At 35.8% G+C, this 16,759-nt stretch overlaps 2 protein-coding genes and 1 pseudogene across 2 annotated transcripts; 1 reads left to right on the top strand and 2 right to left on the bottom strand.

The window, feature by feature from the left end:
- Positions 1–422: 422 nt before the first annotated feature.
- On the top strand, positions 423–1,918 carry LOC131612594 (protein SODIUM POTASSIUM ROOT DEFECTIVE 2-like). The gene is made up of 3 exons (XM_058884360.1): positions 423–1,176; positions 1,383–1,458; positions 1,548–1,918. Exons 1-3 carry the CDS (start codon positions 592–594, stop codon positions 1,724–1,726), a joined length of 840 nt encoding a protein of 279 aa, XP_058740343.1. The 5' UTR covers positions 423–591; the 3' UTR covers positions 1,727–1,918.
- An 11,781-nt stretch (positions 1,919–13,699) lies between these two features.
- On the bottom strand, positions 13,700–14,728 carry LOC131614851 (uncharacterized). The gene is made up of 2 exons (XM_058886390.1): positions 14,158–14,728; positions 13,700–14,094 (listed from the first exon to the last, which is right to left on the bottom strand). Exons 1-2 carry the CDS (start codon positions 14,726–14,728, stop codon positions 13,700–13,702), a joined length of 966 nt encoding a protein of 321 aa, XP_058742373.1.
- A 330-nt stretch (positions 14,729–15,058) lies between these two features.
- On the bottom strand, positions 15,059–16,139 carry LOC131615257 (glutathione S-transferase T2-like; annotated as a pseudogene).
- Positions 16,140–16,759: the final 620 nt, after the last annotated feature.

Here is a 16,759-nt window from a genome sequence, read left to right as displayed (position 1 = left end):
ACAATAAGATTAAACTTATAACTCATACCATAAAATAGAAAAAAGTGATTGAAGAGATTGAATTTATGAGTCATTTCAGATCATAAAATTATTAATTTTTTATTTATTTATAAATTCTATATTGCTCTCCTCTCTTAACTCACAAACAAACACTAAATAAACTAGTTTTAAATTAACATCTCATAAGAATGTACTAATCACCGTTTCTAAAGAGGTATCTTAGTTTTTCATCTCAAAAAGTTGAATAGTTATTTATGAAGTAAAGTATATTGGAAATTTTTAAACTTTAAATTATTAATAAATTATCAAATATAATAAAATAAATGTCAATAGTAAATGTAACTGAAATTCAAATTAGAAACAAATGTAAAACCAATTAACAAATATACATTGTACTAGACATATGCCAACTAAACTCTACTGAAAATTATACATTCCTATCTCTTTCTCTGTTTTCATTCTCTCCACTTCACACTCCTCAAAACTCCAAACAAATTAAACCTTAAAACCACTCAACACTACTACCAACTTTCCTTATCTCTTCCTTCACTACACAACTTAGATTCTCTAATTTCTAAGCCCATCAAAAACATGAAAACCATTGAACTCTTTTGTGCATCACAAGCCTCAACAGCCATATGTCTCAACACCGATCGCGCCTCCTCCTCCACCTCTTCTTCCTCAACCACCATTCAATATGGTGGTAGAGCCATTGATCGCCACAACCCCATCATCACAGATCCAAAAAGAACTCCAGCCAGAGATTTCACTCTCCCTGCCTCTCCTCCATCACCTATCAACCCAAAACCTCTCCATGATCTCAAAAAGACCAAGAAAAAGAAAAGCACTATTACAAAGAAAAGTACTACAGCGACTGAAAAATCTACCGAACATAAACATATTGCTAATAATTTCTCTTCAAAACCATTTGATAGTATTCTAAGAAGGAGTTGGGTTAAACCACCTTCTGATTTAATCACTCCTCCTTCTTCAAGATATTTGCTTGATGACATAACTTCTTTGGACAGTGTTTTAGATTATGACCCTGTTTTGGGTTCAACTAAAGTTGATGGTAACAAAAAAAAGGCTCAAGTTTCCCATGAAGATGAAAATAATCATTCATCTAAACAACACTCTACCCCCTCTGCTCCAAAGTTTAGTTCTTCTACAAGCCAGGTTAGTATATCTCTCTATCTGAATTCTATGTAGCAGAGACACTTCTGATGAAAGACGTGTTTGGTTACACGACACTGAAACATGTGATTACCTATAATTAATTAATATCTTCAAAATTTTAACAATATTGATGTTTCAGTATCGTGTCTGGGTGTGTCTAGGTGTCTGTGTTTGTGTCAGTGATATTTTATTGAATTTTGTTGCAGGTTGTGGTGTTAAGGGTTTCTCTGCACTGTAAAGGTTGTGAAGGGAAGGTGAGAAAACATCTCTCAAGAATGCAAGGTATGAAAATCATACTCTCTTGTTATATCAAATGGTTTGTTTTACATTTAAAATTCAATAAGTTTTTTGTTTTGGTAATTAAATTTCAGGGGTGACATCCTTCAACATAGATTTTGCAGCAAAGAAGGTGACAGTAGTTGGAGATGTGACTCCATTGAGTGTAATGGCAAACATATCAAAGGTGAAAACTGCAAAAATTTGGCCAGAAACTGCTTCACCAAATGGATCTGGTGCTGATGAAACAAAGAAGACAAATAGTATGATCTAGTGGAAGAGAAAAATAGACTGTTGGTTTTTTTGTATGCTTTTGAGTATGAGTTAGGTAGTAATTTAATTGATGTAAAGGTTAATGTAATCAAGTGAAGTAGTGACTTTGAAGAGGTATTGTATTTATATGTTTAATCGAGCTAGTTCGTGTAATAATATATAATATAACACGAGTGAATGTTTTGAATGATGATGTTTAAAGCCAAGCATGAGTTTAGTTTGTGGCACTTGACAAAGTGACTCATTGCGCAGGGGATAAAACAAATGGCGAATAAGTGATATGATACTTGTTAAATGTTAACAATATATATTGCGGATTCGAAACCTTTGTTCAAACCAGCACAAACGATTTATAAGAACAATTCGCATTCATTTCTTTTAGGCCATTTCTTTTCCCACCTTTATAGTATGAGACACGTATCTCAAAACTCTAAAACAGTTTTGGATTTTTTAAAGATATATTGTTGAACGTAACGAATCATATATTTTTTTAGAGTTTTTCTTTACCCACCTCTCTATGGGGTCACCCCAGCGAAAACCCCACTTTATCCCTGCTTTGAAAATGCATTTCTGAAGTAGTTTTTTTTTCTAAATTTTCCCAGACTTCGGAAGTGCATTTCCGAAAACACCAAATGGGGGGTGTTTTCGGAGATGCACTTCCGAAAACACCTTTTTTCAGATTTTAGTGTAATTCGGAAGTGCATTTCTGAATTATGCAGAACTCTATTTCTTTTTATGCTTTTTCTAATAGTCCCGTACGAAATATATACAAAACGGAAAAGCCGAACAAAACAAACCACATATAAACGTAATATACTAATATAATAAATAAAATTCAAATAATATATACAGACCGAGTCATAGTGTGCGAAATATATAATCCGAATACAAAAAAAATAATCCCGGACCCCTACTGGGTATGCTTAACCCTCTCTCCCTGGGACCTCCTCTGCAGCCTGTATGCCGCCGCACGGCACGCATCAGTGACGATCCTCTCCATCACGGCGACTGCCTCTGGACCGCCCTAATCAACGATACCTCGATCCAACGCGTCCCGCCCAAGCATCTCTATCCGCTGGTAGATCGGCAGGAGATCAATGGCGTGGTCATCCTCGGCCTGCTGGTTCTCTAGGATCTCCTCGTGTGCTGGCCTAGGAGCGCCGGGAGCGTCGGGTCTCATCAGAGGATGTAACACCCGATAGAACCATGTGACATAGCCCTCCATACTGTGCCAGTCCTGGGTGACCCGAATGCGACGATACTCCTCCGGGACCACATGACGCTCTTAATCCTCAAATATGCCAGTGAGCTGCACTCGGGTCACTGTGTCGGGAGCAGCCTCAAAAGGTGACTTGTGTAACACCCGAGACCAAAGAAGGCGAGGGGTGGTTACACCGCATGTAACACCTGAGGTCGAAGAGGGCTAGGGTGGTCACCACATCGGAATGAGAGGGATCATGAGGCCGTGCAGGTATGGGACTGCATGGTTGATGGAAAGCTTATAAGGATTGATGGGTACTACCTATACCAACAAGATGCATCTTCTTTTCGGTAGCTCATTCCATAAGAACTCCACAGTTAAGCATGCTTGACTTGGAGTAGTATTGGGATGGGTGACCTTCTAGGAAGTTTCCCAGAAAGCGTGCGAGTGAGGTCAAAACATGCTGAAAAGACTCGTGTTGGTTTGTGGGGTCAGTCGATCATCCCGGAAGCAGTCTAGGGCGTTACAATCTGGGTATCATCTGCACATATTCAAATTGTCGCATGCACCGCTCAGGGAGATACCGCACCATGGTGTTGGTCCCGCATGCCAACCAGCCAGAATATAACGACATGCCGTCAAAGGGGACAACATGAGTGTAGTCGTTGAATGGCCTCCAAGTGATGTCATCGTGCATCGTGCGGTCGAGGTACCCACGGTATGGTCCCACTGCATTGTTCCCTCTCTGGAGAACGTATCGGACGGCCCTGGGCATGGCGTCCTCGCACTAGGATCAACGCGAAAGTCGTGGATGCGGGAGAAGTAGGAGATGATCCAGCTCTGAAACACAAACACGATAATGTATTAAAAATAAAAACGGAACATAAATAAATGTGAAACAATTAAAATGAAACGTACCGTAAGTAGTGTGCAGGATCCGTTCAACTGCCTGGTCCTCCAGTTGGAGGCCTCATTCAGCTTCTGGTATAGGTATGCCAGAATAGCTGACCCCCAATTCCACTGGTGAACGGTAGTCAAGTCCATGAAATAGCGGAGGTAGGTCACGTCGACGTACCTTGCAGCGCCTACCACAAACATGTAACAACACCGGAGAGCGCAGCCACGGTGATACTGTGTAAATAGGGCGTCATCCGCCTCCTCGGATTCGGCCGCCGCCACCAGGTGGTGCTCGAAATAAGCGCTCAGTGTGGTGAATCGGATATGAGGCCCATTTGTCGTCATGCACTCAAAGTCAGCAACTTTGGGCTCCATACCCAAATAGAGCGCTATCCACTCACTGGCTTCGATCCTCTGGATCCGGGAGTGGTCCAACAGCGTCCCCCTGATCGGCAAGTGGAGAAGACACTGCACATCATGCAAGGTGATCGTCATCTCCCCAACTGGTAAGTGGAAAGAAGACGTCTCCCTGTGCCACCTCTCCACAAAGGCACCCTGCATGCCGTGGCTGATGGTGGTATACCCCGTCATGCACAACCCACTAAGCCCTGAAGCTCTCACCGCGTCGTTAAACCACTCAGCATTCGGTTTAAACAGACTGAAAACCTTTCGGGAGTGGTTCACCATTTTCAAAGTCTCTCTCTCCTGTTACAACAAAAACAAATAAAAAATTATGTTAATTAGACCGTTAAGAAAATATTGAATAAACGACTAAATTATAAACGGTTAAATAATATAGTCGGGCAAATTATAAAAAACACCTCTCCCTCCCAGATATGCCGAGCGACGTGCTCGTGGTAGGTAATCAGCAAATTTTGAATAGGAGAAATAGTATGGGCAAATTTTGGGGTATGACACTCTCAGTCCATTTTTTTCTACACAACACACTAAAACTAGAGAATAAATACATATCTCCACCTTACATTTGTGTATTTCAACGACGATAAACCGTCACTTCCATTACCCATCGTAGATCTGATATCCAAACTGAATATTCTCTCGCGCTTTTCAAAAAATTGCAGAGTTGTCAAACTCGAGTATCGTTCTCCCTCGTTTGACAACGAAGCGAAGATACATTTTACCAACTTTGAACCCAAGACAGATGGAGATTTAAAGGTTATGTTGAGTATTTTTCACCGTTATAAATCAAAGGATCCGATTGAAGTGGATGCGAGTATTCAAATATCTGTCAAGGATATAATCATTATGTTGAAATGACTCGTTTATAACAATATTTATTGTTGAATTTATTTTAATGATTATCTATGTAATGTTAAGTATTTTAATTTAATGTCAAGTTGTTGGTGTTGGTTTGGTTTTCAATTTTGTCAGACTGTCATGTTTCTAGTTTTTGTATGTTTTTCAGAATTAGGCCATTTTCGGATATACATTTCTGAAATATACTTTTGCAGATCAATCTCCCAATTTAATTTAGATAAAATGAAGAAATGGTGCATTCGGAGATGTATCTCCGAAAATAGGACATATTTTTGACATTTCGTCCGGGGTCTGGGAGAATGTAACATGGTGTGAAGATAAATCCCCTTATTCAAGTCTCACGTATGAATTGAGCTATCTCGTTCACTATGGGCCAGATCCGGTTCCTAATGAGATTAATGGGCTTATTGTTTGCAAAACTTGTATGCAGAAAATGAGGTAAATTCTTTGTTGGATATTGATGGTTTGGGGGGTATGAATAAAGGAGTGAAGTTTGGTGGGCTGGGGATGGTTAATAGCAATACAAATTTTCCGTTAGTGAAGCAAAAGGGGAATTTTTCGTGTTTGAATGATTCTTTTCCCTCAGGTGTAACTTTCAACCTACATACCAAAGACATTGATTTCTTAATACAAAAGTCCTATTTTTCTTGTTTACTACCACCGAGTAAAAAGATAGGTGTATCCCAACTTACATCATCGAAGAGCTCTTTTTTTTGGAGTCTTCATCTAGTAGATTTTCAGGAGGGCCTATTGCGAGGAATTTTTGGATGAGGATGTTCGCCACGGAAATTCCAAGCTCATTAGAAATGTGAATTCGAATATAACTTCGAAATTGTGGGATAAGGTTGTAGTGTTTGGAGTGAATGGAGGGGATGTTGTTGATTATCATGTTAAAGCCATTAGATGCTTGGAGTTTAATGATCAAGTCTCAAAAAGTCAGAAGGATGCCACAGAAACAGGTTTTTAATGAACATTCTATCTTATTATATTAGAGGGTGTGGTAGTTTAAAAGTGTCTTGCTTAATTTTGATTAGGAGGATGATTTTGATGTGTGTTTTCTTCAAGAGACCAATTTTAAGGTGATTGATGAGAATTTAGTCGTTGTTGTATGGGGAAATGAGGAGTTTGAATGGTCCTTCAAAGGCGCTAATGATAGATCAGGGAGTTGCTCATTATATGGAATAAAGTTTTTTTGATCTTCGTTTTAGTTTTGCTGGTGAATGTTTTGTTGGCATAAATGTTGATTGAAAGGGGGACTTATAATATTGTTAAAGTTTATTCTCCTTACTCCATTTCGTTGAAGAGAAAATTGTTGAAAGAGCTTAGTAATTGCAAAAGTCGTTTTATGGACGGGTTATGGTGTGTTAATGTGGACTTTAATGCTATCAAGAAGGAGTGGAAAGGAATGACATTTCATCGATGGTGAATAGCGGTGAAAAAGTTGAATTTAATGAGTTTATTAAGGGAATGGAGTTGATTGACCTTCCTTTGATTCGGAACAAACTCACTTGGTTCAATTTAAGTGGTAAGACGATGAGTAGGTTGGATAGATTTTTGGTTTCAAAAAAGTTGATTATCAAGTGGAATGCTGAAGGTCTAATGGTAGGGGAAAAATATTTTTCCGATCATTGTCCCACTTGGATCAAAATAAATTCTAACAATTGGGGTCCCAAGCCTTTCAAGTTCTTCAGTTGTTGGATTCAACATCCAGTTTTTCTTCCTTTTGTAGAGAATGTTTGGAAATATTTGTCTGTGACGGGAAATGCTTTTTACTCCTTCAAAGAAAAACTTAAAGGTCTTAAACGGTAGCTTAGAAGTTGAAATAAAGAAGTTTTTGGGTGGTTGGATTTAGGGGTGGAAGATGCGGTTAAGGAGTTGAATGCTTTGGATTTTGAGATGGCTAACAATGGTGTTTTGGATGTTGATAAAATGGCTCGAAAAAGGTCTTTAGCTACTAATAGGGTATGAAAATATATTTTTGAAAAGGAGAGTATGCTTAGACAAAAGGCTAAGAAAAAGTCGCTTCTTGAATGGGATTTCAATTCAAAAAAATTTCACAAAGCGATGAATCAAAGACTTAAGAGGAATAATATTTTGGGGATTAATTCAGAGAGTGGCTTGATGGACAAGGTGGATGATGTGAATGCCAAACCTTATTTTGATTCTAGATTTCAAGAACCGGGTTATAAAAGACCTACCTTGGAAGGAATTTTTTTCTCATAGTTTGAATGATGATGATAAGACTTTGCTTGAGAGTCCCTTTTCTTTAGAGGATCTAAAGGGGGTTATTTGGGATGATGACGGGAATAAAAGTACTGGTCTAGATGGTTTTAACTTGTGAAGGATTATCTTTTAAAAGTGGTTGATGAGTTTTACCGTGTTGCTCAGGTGCCCAAAGCAATCATCACTTCTTTTATTGCCTTGATTCCTAAAGTGGGAAATACTTTCTATCTTAATCAATTTAGGCCTATCCTGCGCACTTTACGAACGTTAGAGTATAGAATTTTTCTCCTTACATTGTATACTTGTTATCATAAAAACTCAAGAATTAGTTGCAGAACCAAACTTGTTCCAACACAAACAAGTGATGCAAGTGAAAACATTGCTTTGGGTGTAAACTTTGCAGATTCAGAGGATGATATTGGTATTGATAAATAACTTACTTTTGATGAAGAGAAAACAGTAAAGGGAAAGGTAAAGGTAAATCTAAAGGGAAAGGGATAAGTAAAGGGTAAGGTTAAGAGAAAGGAAAGAAAAAAAGGAAAGGGAAATACAAGGTTGGAAGACCAAGTTAACAAACAAGGATAATTGACTTTAACGGTAACATGAGTGATTTACATGATGATGTTAATGAAGATGATGAGCCAAAGAAAAAGTTTAGAGGATTGAGTAACATAGAAGTATACAACAGTGATAAGTTACCTAATGAGTATGATAAATAAGAGGAAAATAGTTTAGAGGAAGCTTTTCAAACCTTCAAGCTTCCAAAAAGAACAGAGGATTATAAGTGGGAAGTTGGAGCTCATGTTGCTACAAAGCAGGATTTAAAGATGGTATGGGAATATATGCTATACATTCTAGAAGAAATTTGAAATTTAAGAAAATGGTAACACGAGGATGCAAGTGATTTACAATAAAGCTTGTTCATCAGAGTCTTATTGTGTAAAAACACCACAAGAAGAGACTTGACATTGGAGAAAAATAGTCGACAAACATACAAATAGTAGGGATTATAATGTTAGATTTCTCACTTCCAAATGGTTCTGCAATAAGATACAAACTAATGCGAAGGAGAATCCAAATTTGAAGTTGATATATATTATGGAGAAAACACAACAAATGTGGAATGTTAAGATCAATAAGACACTTGAATATAGAGCAAAGATACTTGTTACTAATATTGTGAATGGTTTATTTAGTGATAAATATATAAGAATTTATAATTATAGCCATGAACTTTTAAGGTCAAATCCTAGATCAAATGTGAAAATTACAACTCCAACATTTCAAGTTGGGGAAGAAAGCATTGAACATCCTGATAGACCATTTGTCATACCCCAAAATTTCCCTCCCATTTCCATTTGATTGCATTTGACTACAGTCCATTAGATCATCTGAGTCTTCTAAAATGTATTTTGAGTCAAAGCCAACCTCTATTAACCCAAAAGTCAAAGGAGAACCTTTTTACTTTCAACCATATTATTCTTTGTACTCTTGGTGACATCATTTGTCATACCCAAAAATTTCCCTTACATTTTTAGATTCAGCCAAGTGAAAGCTTCGAAGTAGGTGGTTCTGTCAAAGGAGTAGCGGTAATCGAAGGATCGTTCGGGAGTCTTAGGTCACGATAATTCGCAATTGGATTCATCCGAGTGAAAGCTTCAAAGAAAGTGGCTTTGTCGAAGAAGTGGAAGTAACCGGAGGATCAATTGGTATTATTGGGTTACTTGATCGAGGTCAGGATCAAGGGAAGATACAGAGTTAAGATCAACATCAAACATAGGGTTTATAGGTTTAGATTACTACATTTCTATTGTAAAATTTTGCATAGTAAGATTGATCATCTCAATTTAGTTTAGAATTGGGTGTAGACGCAGCCATAGCGAGGACGATTCGTGAACTACCTAAACAAGTTCTTGTGTCCTCTCTCTCATTTACTTTATATAGCAAATTGTTGAATTTGGTAATTGTGCAATTGATACGATTAGATAAATTATTTATCATTTCAAAGTTGTTTTGTTGATTTGATTACAATCCTTGTGATTGTAATTGGATTTCAAATCAATAAAGCCATAAAAAATTCTGATCAAAATTGACTACAGAACAAGTGTTCGATAAATTTCTTCACTCAGTTTTTGCTTAATCATTTCATTGAAAATAGATTACTTACGTGTTTAAATTCAAACGTATTGTGTTGATTATTTAATACATTGATTCAATTGCTTTGCATTATCATTGCAAGTCTTAGTGGTTTTAATGCATATTTGAGTTTTCCGATAACGGTTCGAATTATATAAATTAATCCGGGTGTTTTCCGCTTTCCATGTCAAACTATTCTTAAAACAGTATTTTAACCAAGTAATTTTAATTAGGGATCTATTCACCTCCCCTCTAGATAAGTTGTCTTTGTTTAACAAAAAGGACTAGATACATCAAAAGCTCAAAATTGTAACACCTAATTGAATCAATCACACATAAGTAACAAAAATCTAATCTAATTCTTCCCAATTCAGAATTATCAAACCTAATTATTTGTGTTGTATGGACTGATTTGATTTAGGTTTTAGTTTTTTGTTTTGGTTTAAAGGGTTTTTGGGGATTTGGAGTTTGATTTTAGGTTTAGAAGAGGTCGATCTATCGATCGACCAATGTTTTGAGTTTGTTTGGTTTGAGTGAGAGATTTTCTGGTAGATATAAGGTTAGGGTTAGGGTTCATATAATTCCTAGGTTTAAGGTTTGGAGATCCAAGTTGAACTTCAATTGGAGATTTGGGTTTTTAAGGCGGCATACGGCGGCACCATGATGGTTTTGGGGTTGAAGGTATGAAGATCCTGATTGAACTTCAATCGGAGATCTGGGTTTGGTTATGGCTTAGAGGAGGCTGAAGGTTAAACCACCAACGGAGGAGATTTTTGGCCAGTGGTGGAAAGGTGTTTTTAGAGAGAGGTTAGAGAGAGGCGAGAGAAGGGAAGTGAGAGTCAGAGAGAATTGAGAGTAAAGAGAGGAAAGAAATGAAAAATGAAGTTTTATGAAGGAAATGAGGATTTATACTCCCTCCAACGTGCGATTGGTCCTCAACACGTGGCCTCCTGATGACCACATGATTTACTTACTTTGACCCCTTTGATGTGTGTGCGCTCATCATACTCCAGTTTCACTTTTAATCATGACCTTAGGTTTCACTTACTTTGCTTAACATTTTGTTCAAACGTTCCTGGTGAGATCTGCATGGATCTCATGGATTGATCCAGCGCTCCAAAATGAGAGTCAAATTTATTGACTCTCTAGTAAGCCCAGGCCAACGCTTTGGGCCTTTGTCTTACTGAGCCTCCACATTTACTTTTTCACACACCTTAATTACTAGTATGGGCATACTTTGCACCCATATCTCTTTTCTTAATCTTTTTTATTATTTTATTTTATTTTAATCTATTTTATTTTATGTTTTTAGTTATTTAGTTTTTAGTTAGTTTTTATAATTCTTTTAGAGTTTTTTAGTTTAATTAGGATTAAGTTTTATTTAATTTAATTAAGAATTAATTTAATTTGGTTTTATTTTTCTAATTAGGTCATAGAACTATAAAATCTATAAAAAAACAATTCTTTTTTTATTTAGTTTTAAGTATTAAAAAAATGATAATAAAAACATGTCATTCTCTTTTAATTAGACTTATTTTTTAAAATTAACCAAAAATAAATAACATCTAACCCATCAAACTTAGGTTTAATTCTTTTTTATCAAACTTAATTCAAACAAAGATAATTTTTCAAAAAGGAATAATCTGGTCCCTTAAATGCGAACACAAACAATACCCAAGCCTCTATCGTACGAGCAATACAAACATGCGTTTAACCACTCAAGTGTGACATTACATTGCTCCATAAAAATAAACAACCAACACATGCAGAACTACATGGACTCTGATTTTCTCATCACTCAATGAAAATACGTAGGCATAAGGTTGCGAAACCAAGGTGAATCCCCAAATCTAAAACTAACCTTTTCTCACTTGACCCTTTTTATAAATATTTAGAAATAAACAATTAGATCAAGATTATTTCCTTAAGTATACAAGTTAATCCTAGACCGTAGGAGGTTCCCGTTGAGTACAACAGAGGTGAGGAGTGCCTAACATCTTTACGTCACTTAACCGACTCCCAAACTCATATTCGATTGTGATGATCGTCTTATCCATTCCTTTAAGATTTTATCGTTATTTCCCAATTTCTTAGGGATAAATTAAATACGGTGTCGACTCTGTAAATTTTCCCTTCGCCACACCATCAAACCCCCACTTTTTAGAGGATGTATATATGCTTTAAAGCATGCAAAAATAATTTTTTTAAATGCAAGCCCATTATAGGATTGATTGGATGTTTCTTAAAGGGTTATTATGGTGGCCAAATACTAGGAGCCATTAAAAGAGACCCAAATGGTCAAATGTTGCCAATATCATTTTTTTGTTGTAGATGGTGAAGCCAAGGGTCCCATGGTTTCTTGAATTTTTTACAAGTGATTTAAGAGGTGTTAGGTTATGAAAGAGTTACACATTTATCAGTGATCAACAAAAGGCACTCTTGAATTGGTTTTTGTGTAAACGGCATATTTCTAAGTTACCTGCATTTTTATGTGTTAACTAAATATTTGTTGTGTTATATAAATGGATTGTGTTTAAATACTTGTGATTTCTATTTGTCTTATAGGCGTGTTGGTGAATATGACTATAAGGTTGGACATATCTCATATAATAGAGAAAAATACACAATGAGTTTGTCAGAAAATGAATGCTCTTGTAAGAGATAGATGCTTACAGGGCTGTCAAGTTGTTATGCATGAAGAATCAACATTTAGAAATTAAAGATTTATTACTTGACTGCTACAAAAGGGTATGCTATAAAGCTTGCTATGCTCCAATTATTTATCCAGTCAACGGGGAAACTCTATGGACAAAAACAGGTTTTGTTGATCTGCAGCCACCACCCATAAAAAGATAATTTGCGAGGCGCAAGAAGAAAAAGAACATGGAGGCAGGAGAAATGGTGAAAGATGAGATACAACTGATGCAGACAAACTTTGAAATCAAGTGTAGTCGTTGTTATATGAATGGACAAAATAAGGTTACTTGCAAATTGTCAATGCCACTTACACAAGAAACAACTCAATCTAACACAACTCAGGAAACACTAAGTCAAGTAGAACAACTTGACTATCTAGCACCATGTCAGGTAGCACAGCCTGTTTTGAGCCAACCATGACTGTGTTAACCATTTCCTGTACACCTTTTGTAGTAGTAGTAGTGTTTGTGTAACAACATTTTGGTTTAATGTCGTATTGGTCATGTTCAATTTTGTAAACTTCAAAATTCAATTCTCTTAATGCCATTTTGGTTTCAATGTTCAATTTTGTAAACTTTAAAATTCAATTCTCTTAATGCCATTTTGGTTTCAATTCTATTAATCTATACTCTTATGAAATTATAGTCTGATTTACAAAGTAATTTTATTTAGTTTATTTAGGCATAATGTATCATATTTAATCCCTTTACTTTATGTAAGATTTCATTTTAGTCCTTTAACAAATATACATGACATTTTTAGTCCCTTAACTAATAATTATTGAGAATGGATCGTCTGCAGCATTTTGGCTTCAGCTCATTATCATGCTCCTGATCCAATGGTTGATAGGCAATACATAGTATTATTTTAAATGACTAATTTGCATAGACTTTAATACAATAGTTAATATTAAGGCTGAAGAGAGGGCAGCAGGAAAAATGCTGCAGACAATCCAAGCCATAATTATTAGTACCTTTTTAGTCTCTTAAGAGTATCTCCAATGGTGCAACCCATTGTTTGGTTCTTTGTGGGACCCATTAGTCCACATCATCTTGAAGCAACTCACTCCAATAATAATTTTATTTGAATTTAAAATAATAATTTAAATTATTTAAATTTAAATTAATATAAAATAAATAAAATTAAACAAAATTTAAAATTATAATTTAAATTAATCTCAAATGCATGACATATAATTAAAAACAATAAAAATATAATTAAAAACAATAAAAATAAATTACATAACATAATTACTCAAATTTAATTTTCATCGTCCTCATGTCCAAAACGTTCCCAAATATGTTCGACTAGATCTCCTTGAAGTTGGCGATGAACTTGTTTTTCACGAAGAGTTGCTCTTCTTTGTAGTCTTGTTGCAAGATTCAGATGAGGACCGCTAAATGTTTCAGTCATTGAGTTGTTGCTACCTGCATTATCGTAACAGTAATCAAAATCACCTCCATATGTGTGTCGTTCGTCTTCGACAATCATGTTGTGCAATATGATGCAAGCATATATGGTATGCTTGAGGGTTTCCATGTGTCAAGCACGCGCTGGACCATGTACTATTGCAAATCGAGATTGAAGCACTCCAAATGCACGTTCCACATCCTTTCTAGCTGATTCTTGGTGTTGTGCAAATAGTTTTCTCTTTTCTCCTTGCGGCATTGAAATGGTCTTGACAAATGTATCCCACTCGGGATATATACCATCTGCTAAATAATACCCCATATTACATGGATTCCCATTGATTGTATATTGCACAGTAGCAGCACGTCCTTCCAAAATATCGTTAAACACATTAGATTGGTTTAGCACATTAATGTCATTGTTTGAACCTGCAATACCAAAAAATGCATGCCAAATCCATAAGTCTTGTGATGCCACTGCTTCAAGCATGATCGTGGGTTTACCATGATCACCTCGACAAAATTGTCCTTTCCATGCAACAGGACAATTCTTCCATTCCCAATGCATACAATCAATGGAACCTAGCATGCCTGGAAATCCTCGTGACTCCCCCATTTGTAAAAGATGCTCAACATCATTGTTATTAGGCCTTCTCAAATACTCAGCCCCAAATACCTCATTCACGCCCCTTACGAATCTCTCTAAGCACTCAATTGCAGTGCTTTCACCAATTCGAACATATCCGTCTACAATGTCAGCGGAAGATCCATATGCCAACATACGAATAGCAGAAGTGCACTTCTGCAATGGTGAAAGACCCATTTTACCAGTTGCATCGACCCTCATTTGAAAATATTCATCATGATTTCCAAGGGTTTCTACAATTCGAAGAAACAAATGCCTATGCATTATGAACCTTCTACGGAATTGGGCGTCCGTGTATACTGGATTTTCTGAGAAGTAGTCGTTGAATAATCGTATATGCCCTTCTTCACGATTCCGATCTATCACTGATCTTCTTTTTCGCCTTAATGAACTTCTAGATTGACGTTCCTTCTCGAGCATTGACAACAATAGTTCTTCATCTGTGTTGTCCATAAGTTCTTCTTCAATCACCTCCCAAAAAAGTTTGTTGAGGTTGTTTGAATTGTTTGAATCCATTGAAGTGAGAGAATGGTGATAGAAAAATGATAGATGAGTGAGAGAATGATGATAGAAGTGTGATAGAAAAATGATAGAAGAGTGTGAAAAGAATGAGAGTATATATAAGGCTAGTTTGAATAACAACTAGTTTGAATAACGACTAGTTTGAATAACGGCTAGTTGGAATAACGATTAGTTTGAATAACGGCTAGTTTGAATAACGGCTAGTTTGAATAATATTTAAATATAAAAAATACTAGAACATTTCATCTTATTACAATAGTCGTTGATACATAACAAGTACTACATAATATTTAAATATAATAAATACTAGAACATTGCATATTATTACCATCCATATTTTTCTTTTAGGTTATTACAACGTTTTTCATGAAATTCACGTTGACTATCATTCATCTTAGAAGTGTCTGACATTATGAATTGCATTGCTTCAAACTCCATCTTTTTCTTGACTAATTTATTTTCTTCCTCCTTAAGTCGTGCTAGATTTTCCATTACTTCCATTCTTTTATTCCTTGTATCGGAAATAACACTAGAAGGAGGTTCAGTTGCATTTGCATTTTCCTTTGCCTTACCTTTTCGTTTTGCCGCCTTTTGTCCCATTGGACGCTCCATTGGAGATGATGAGTTTAACTCATAACTTGAAGGTGTCTCTGAGTTTAGCGATGTCGTGTATGAACCACTAGCAGAATTCTTTGATCTCTTTGAAGAATTTTTGGTGAATGCTCCCATCCATTTAGGTTCATCTTTTGAAAGCCGCCATGCATACTCAAGATTGAATGGTGCACCTTCATCTTGTTCATAAAAAGCATGCGCATTGATTAAGATATCTTTCTCTGATGCCCCACTTTTTTTCCATGAACAGCTTGTTTGTAACCCCCAGCAAATTTTTGAACACAACCATTTATTCGATGCCATCGAGATTTTATTTGGCCTTGTAGCTTTTCTCGTGACTGCCCACGATATTGGTTATAATTATCGGTGATTCTTAACCAAAAGCTATCAACTTTTTGATCAACTCCCACAATTGGATCCTTTGAAACATTGAGCCATGATTGCATAAGAAGTGTATCCTCTTCCCTTGTGAATACCTCTCGAGGTTTTTTTTAACAGAACGCCTTTGTTCTTTTTCAATTGTAGTATTTTCAATACCAACTTGAGTTGAAAATTGTGGAACTTGGCGTTCAGACATAAACCCATTTGGTGTTTCGGGTTCATGATGAGAAAAATTCACCCCATGAGTATTTATCTGTGGTCTAAAATAAATATTTGGGTTGTTTGGTGGCGGAAAAAATACGGTAGAGTTTATTGGCGGTGGGGGAAATTGAGAATTTTGCGGATTGGAATTTTGCTGATTTTGCATGAGATGGAACATAGATTGTTGAAAATTATATTGATTAGGGTCCATTTACCCTTAACAATAATAATTTGAACTAAGAAGATGAAAAATTTGGTAAAATATATGATCAATTGAAGGCTAATAAGAAGAAATTGTGAGAGAAAAATTAAAATACTATGAGTAAGGAATAAATTTATGAGATAAAATATGACTAACATTTGCTTCTATTTATAACCAAATAAATTATAAAAAAAAAATTAAAAAGAAAAAGAGCCGTTGAATAGAAAGTACCGTTTGAAAAAAAAATTAAAAAGAAAAAGAGCTTTTAGTTATATTATTATTTTAATAGAAAGTACCGTTGCTTTCCATCATCACGTGTGCTTAGCTGGCGGAGTTCAATTTTTAAATTTTTCTTACAGCTGGCGTACGACACGGTTTTACCTTACCGTTGTAGATGGCCTAAGAGCATCTCCAATGGTGCAACCCATTGTTTGGTTCTTTGTGGGACCCATTAGTCCACATCATCTTGAAGCAACTCACTCCAATTTTCACTCCAATGGTATAATTCTAAAGAACTCATATTGGGTCCCACAATTTTACTTTGTATAATAATATTTTATTCATACTAAATTTTATTTGATTTAAAATAATAATTTAAATTATTTAAATTTAAATTAATATAAAATAAA

The sequence above is a fragment of the Vicia villosa genome, linkage group LG6, assembly GCF_029867415.1.
Source record: "Vicia villosa cultivar HV-30 ecotype Madison, WI linkage group LG6, Vvil1.0, whole genome shotgun sequence".
Lineage (NCBI taxonomy): Eukaryota > Viridiplantae > Streptophyta > Magnoliopsida > Fabales > Fabaceae > Vicia > Vicia villosa.
Note: the sequence above shows the minus strand (reverse complement) of the source record. Positions and strands in the feature narration are given on the sequence as shown.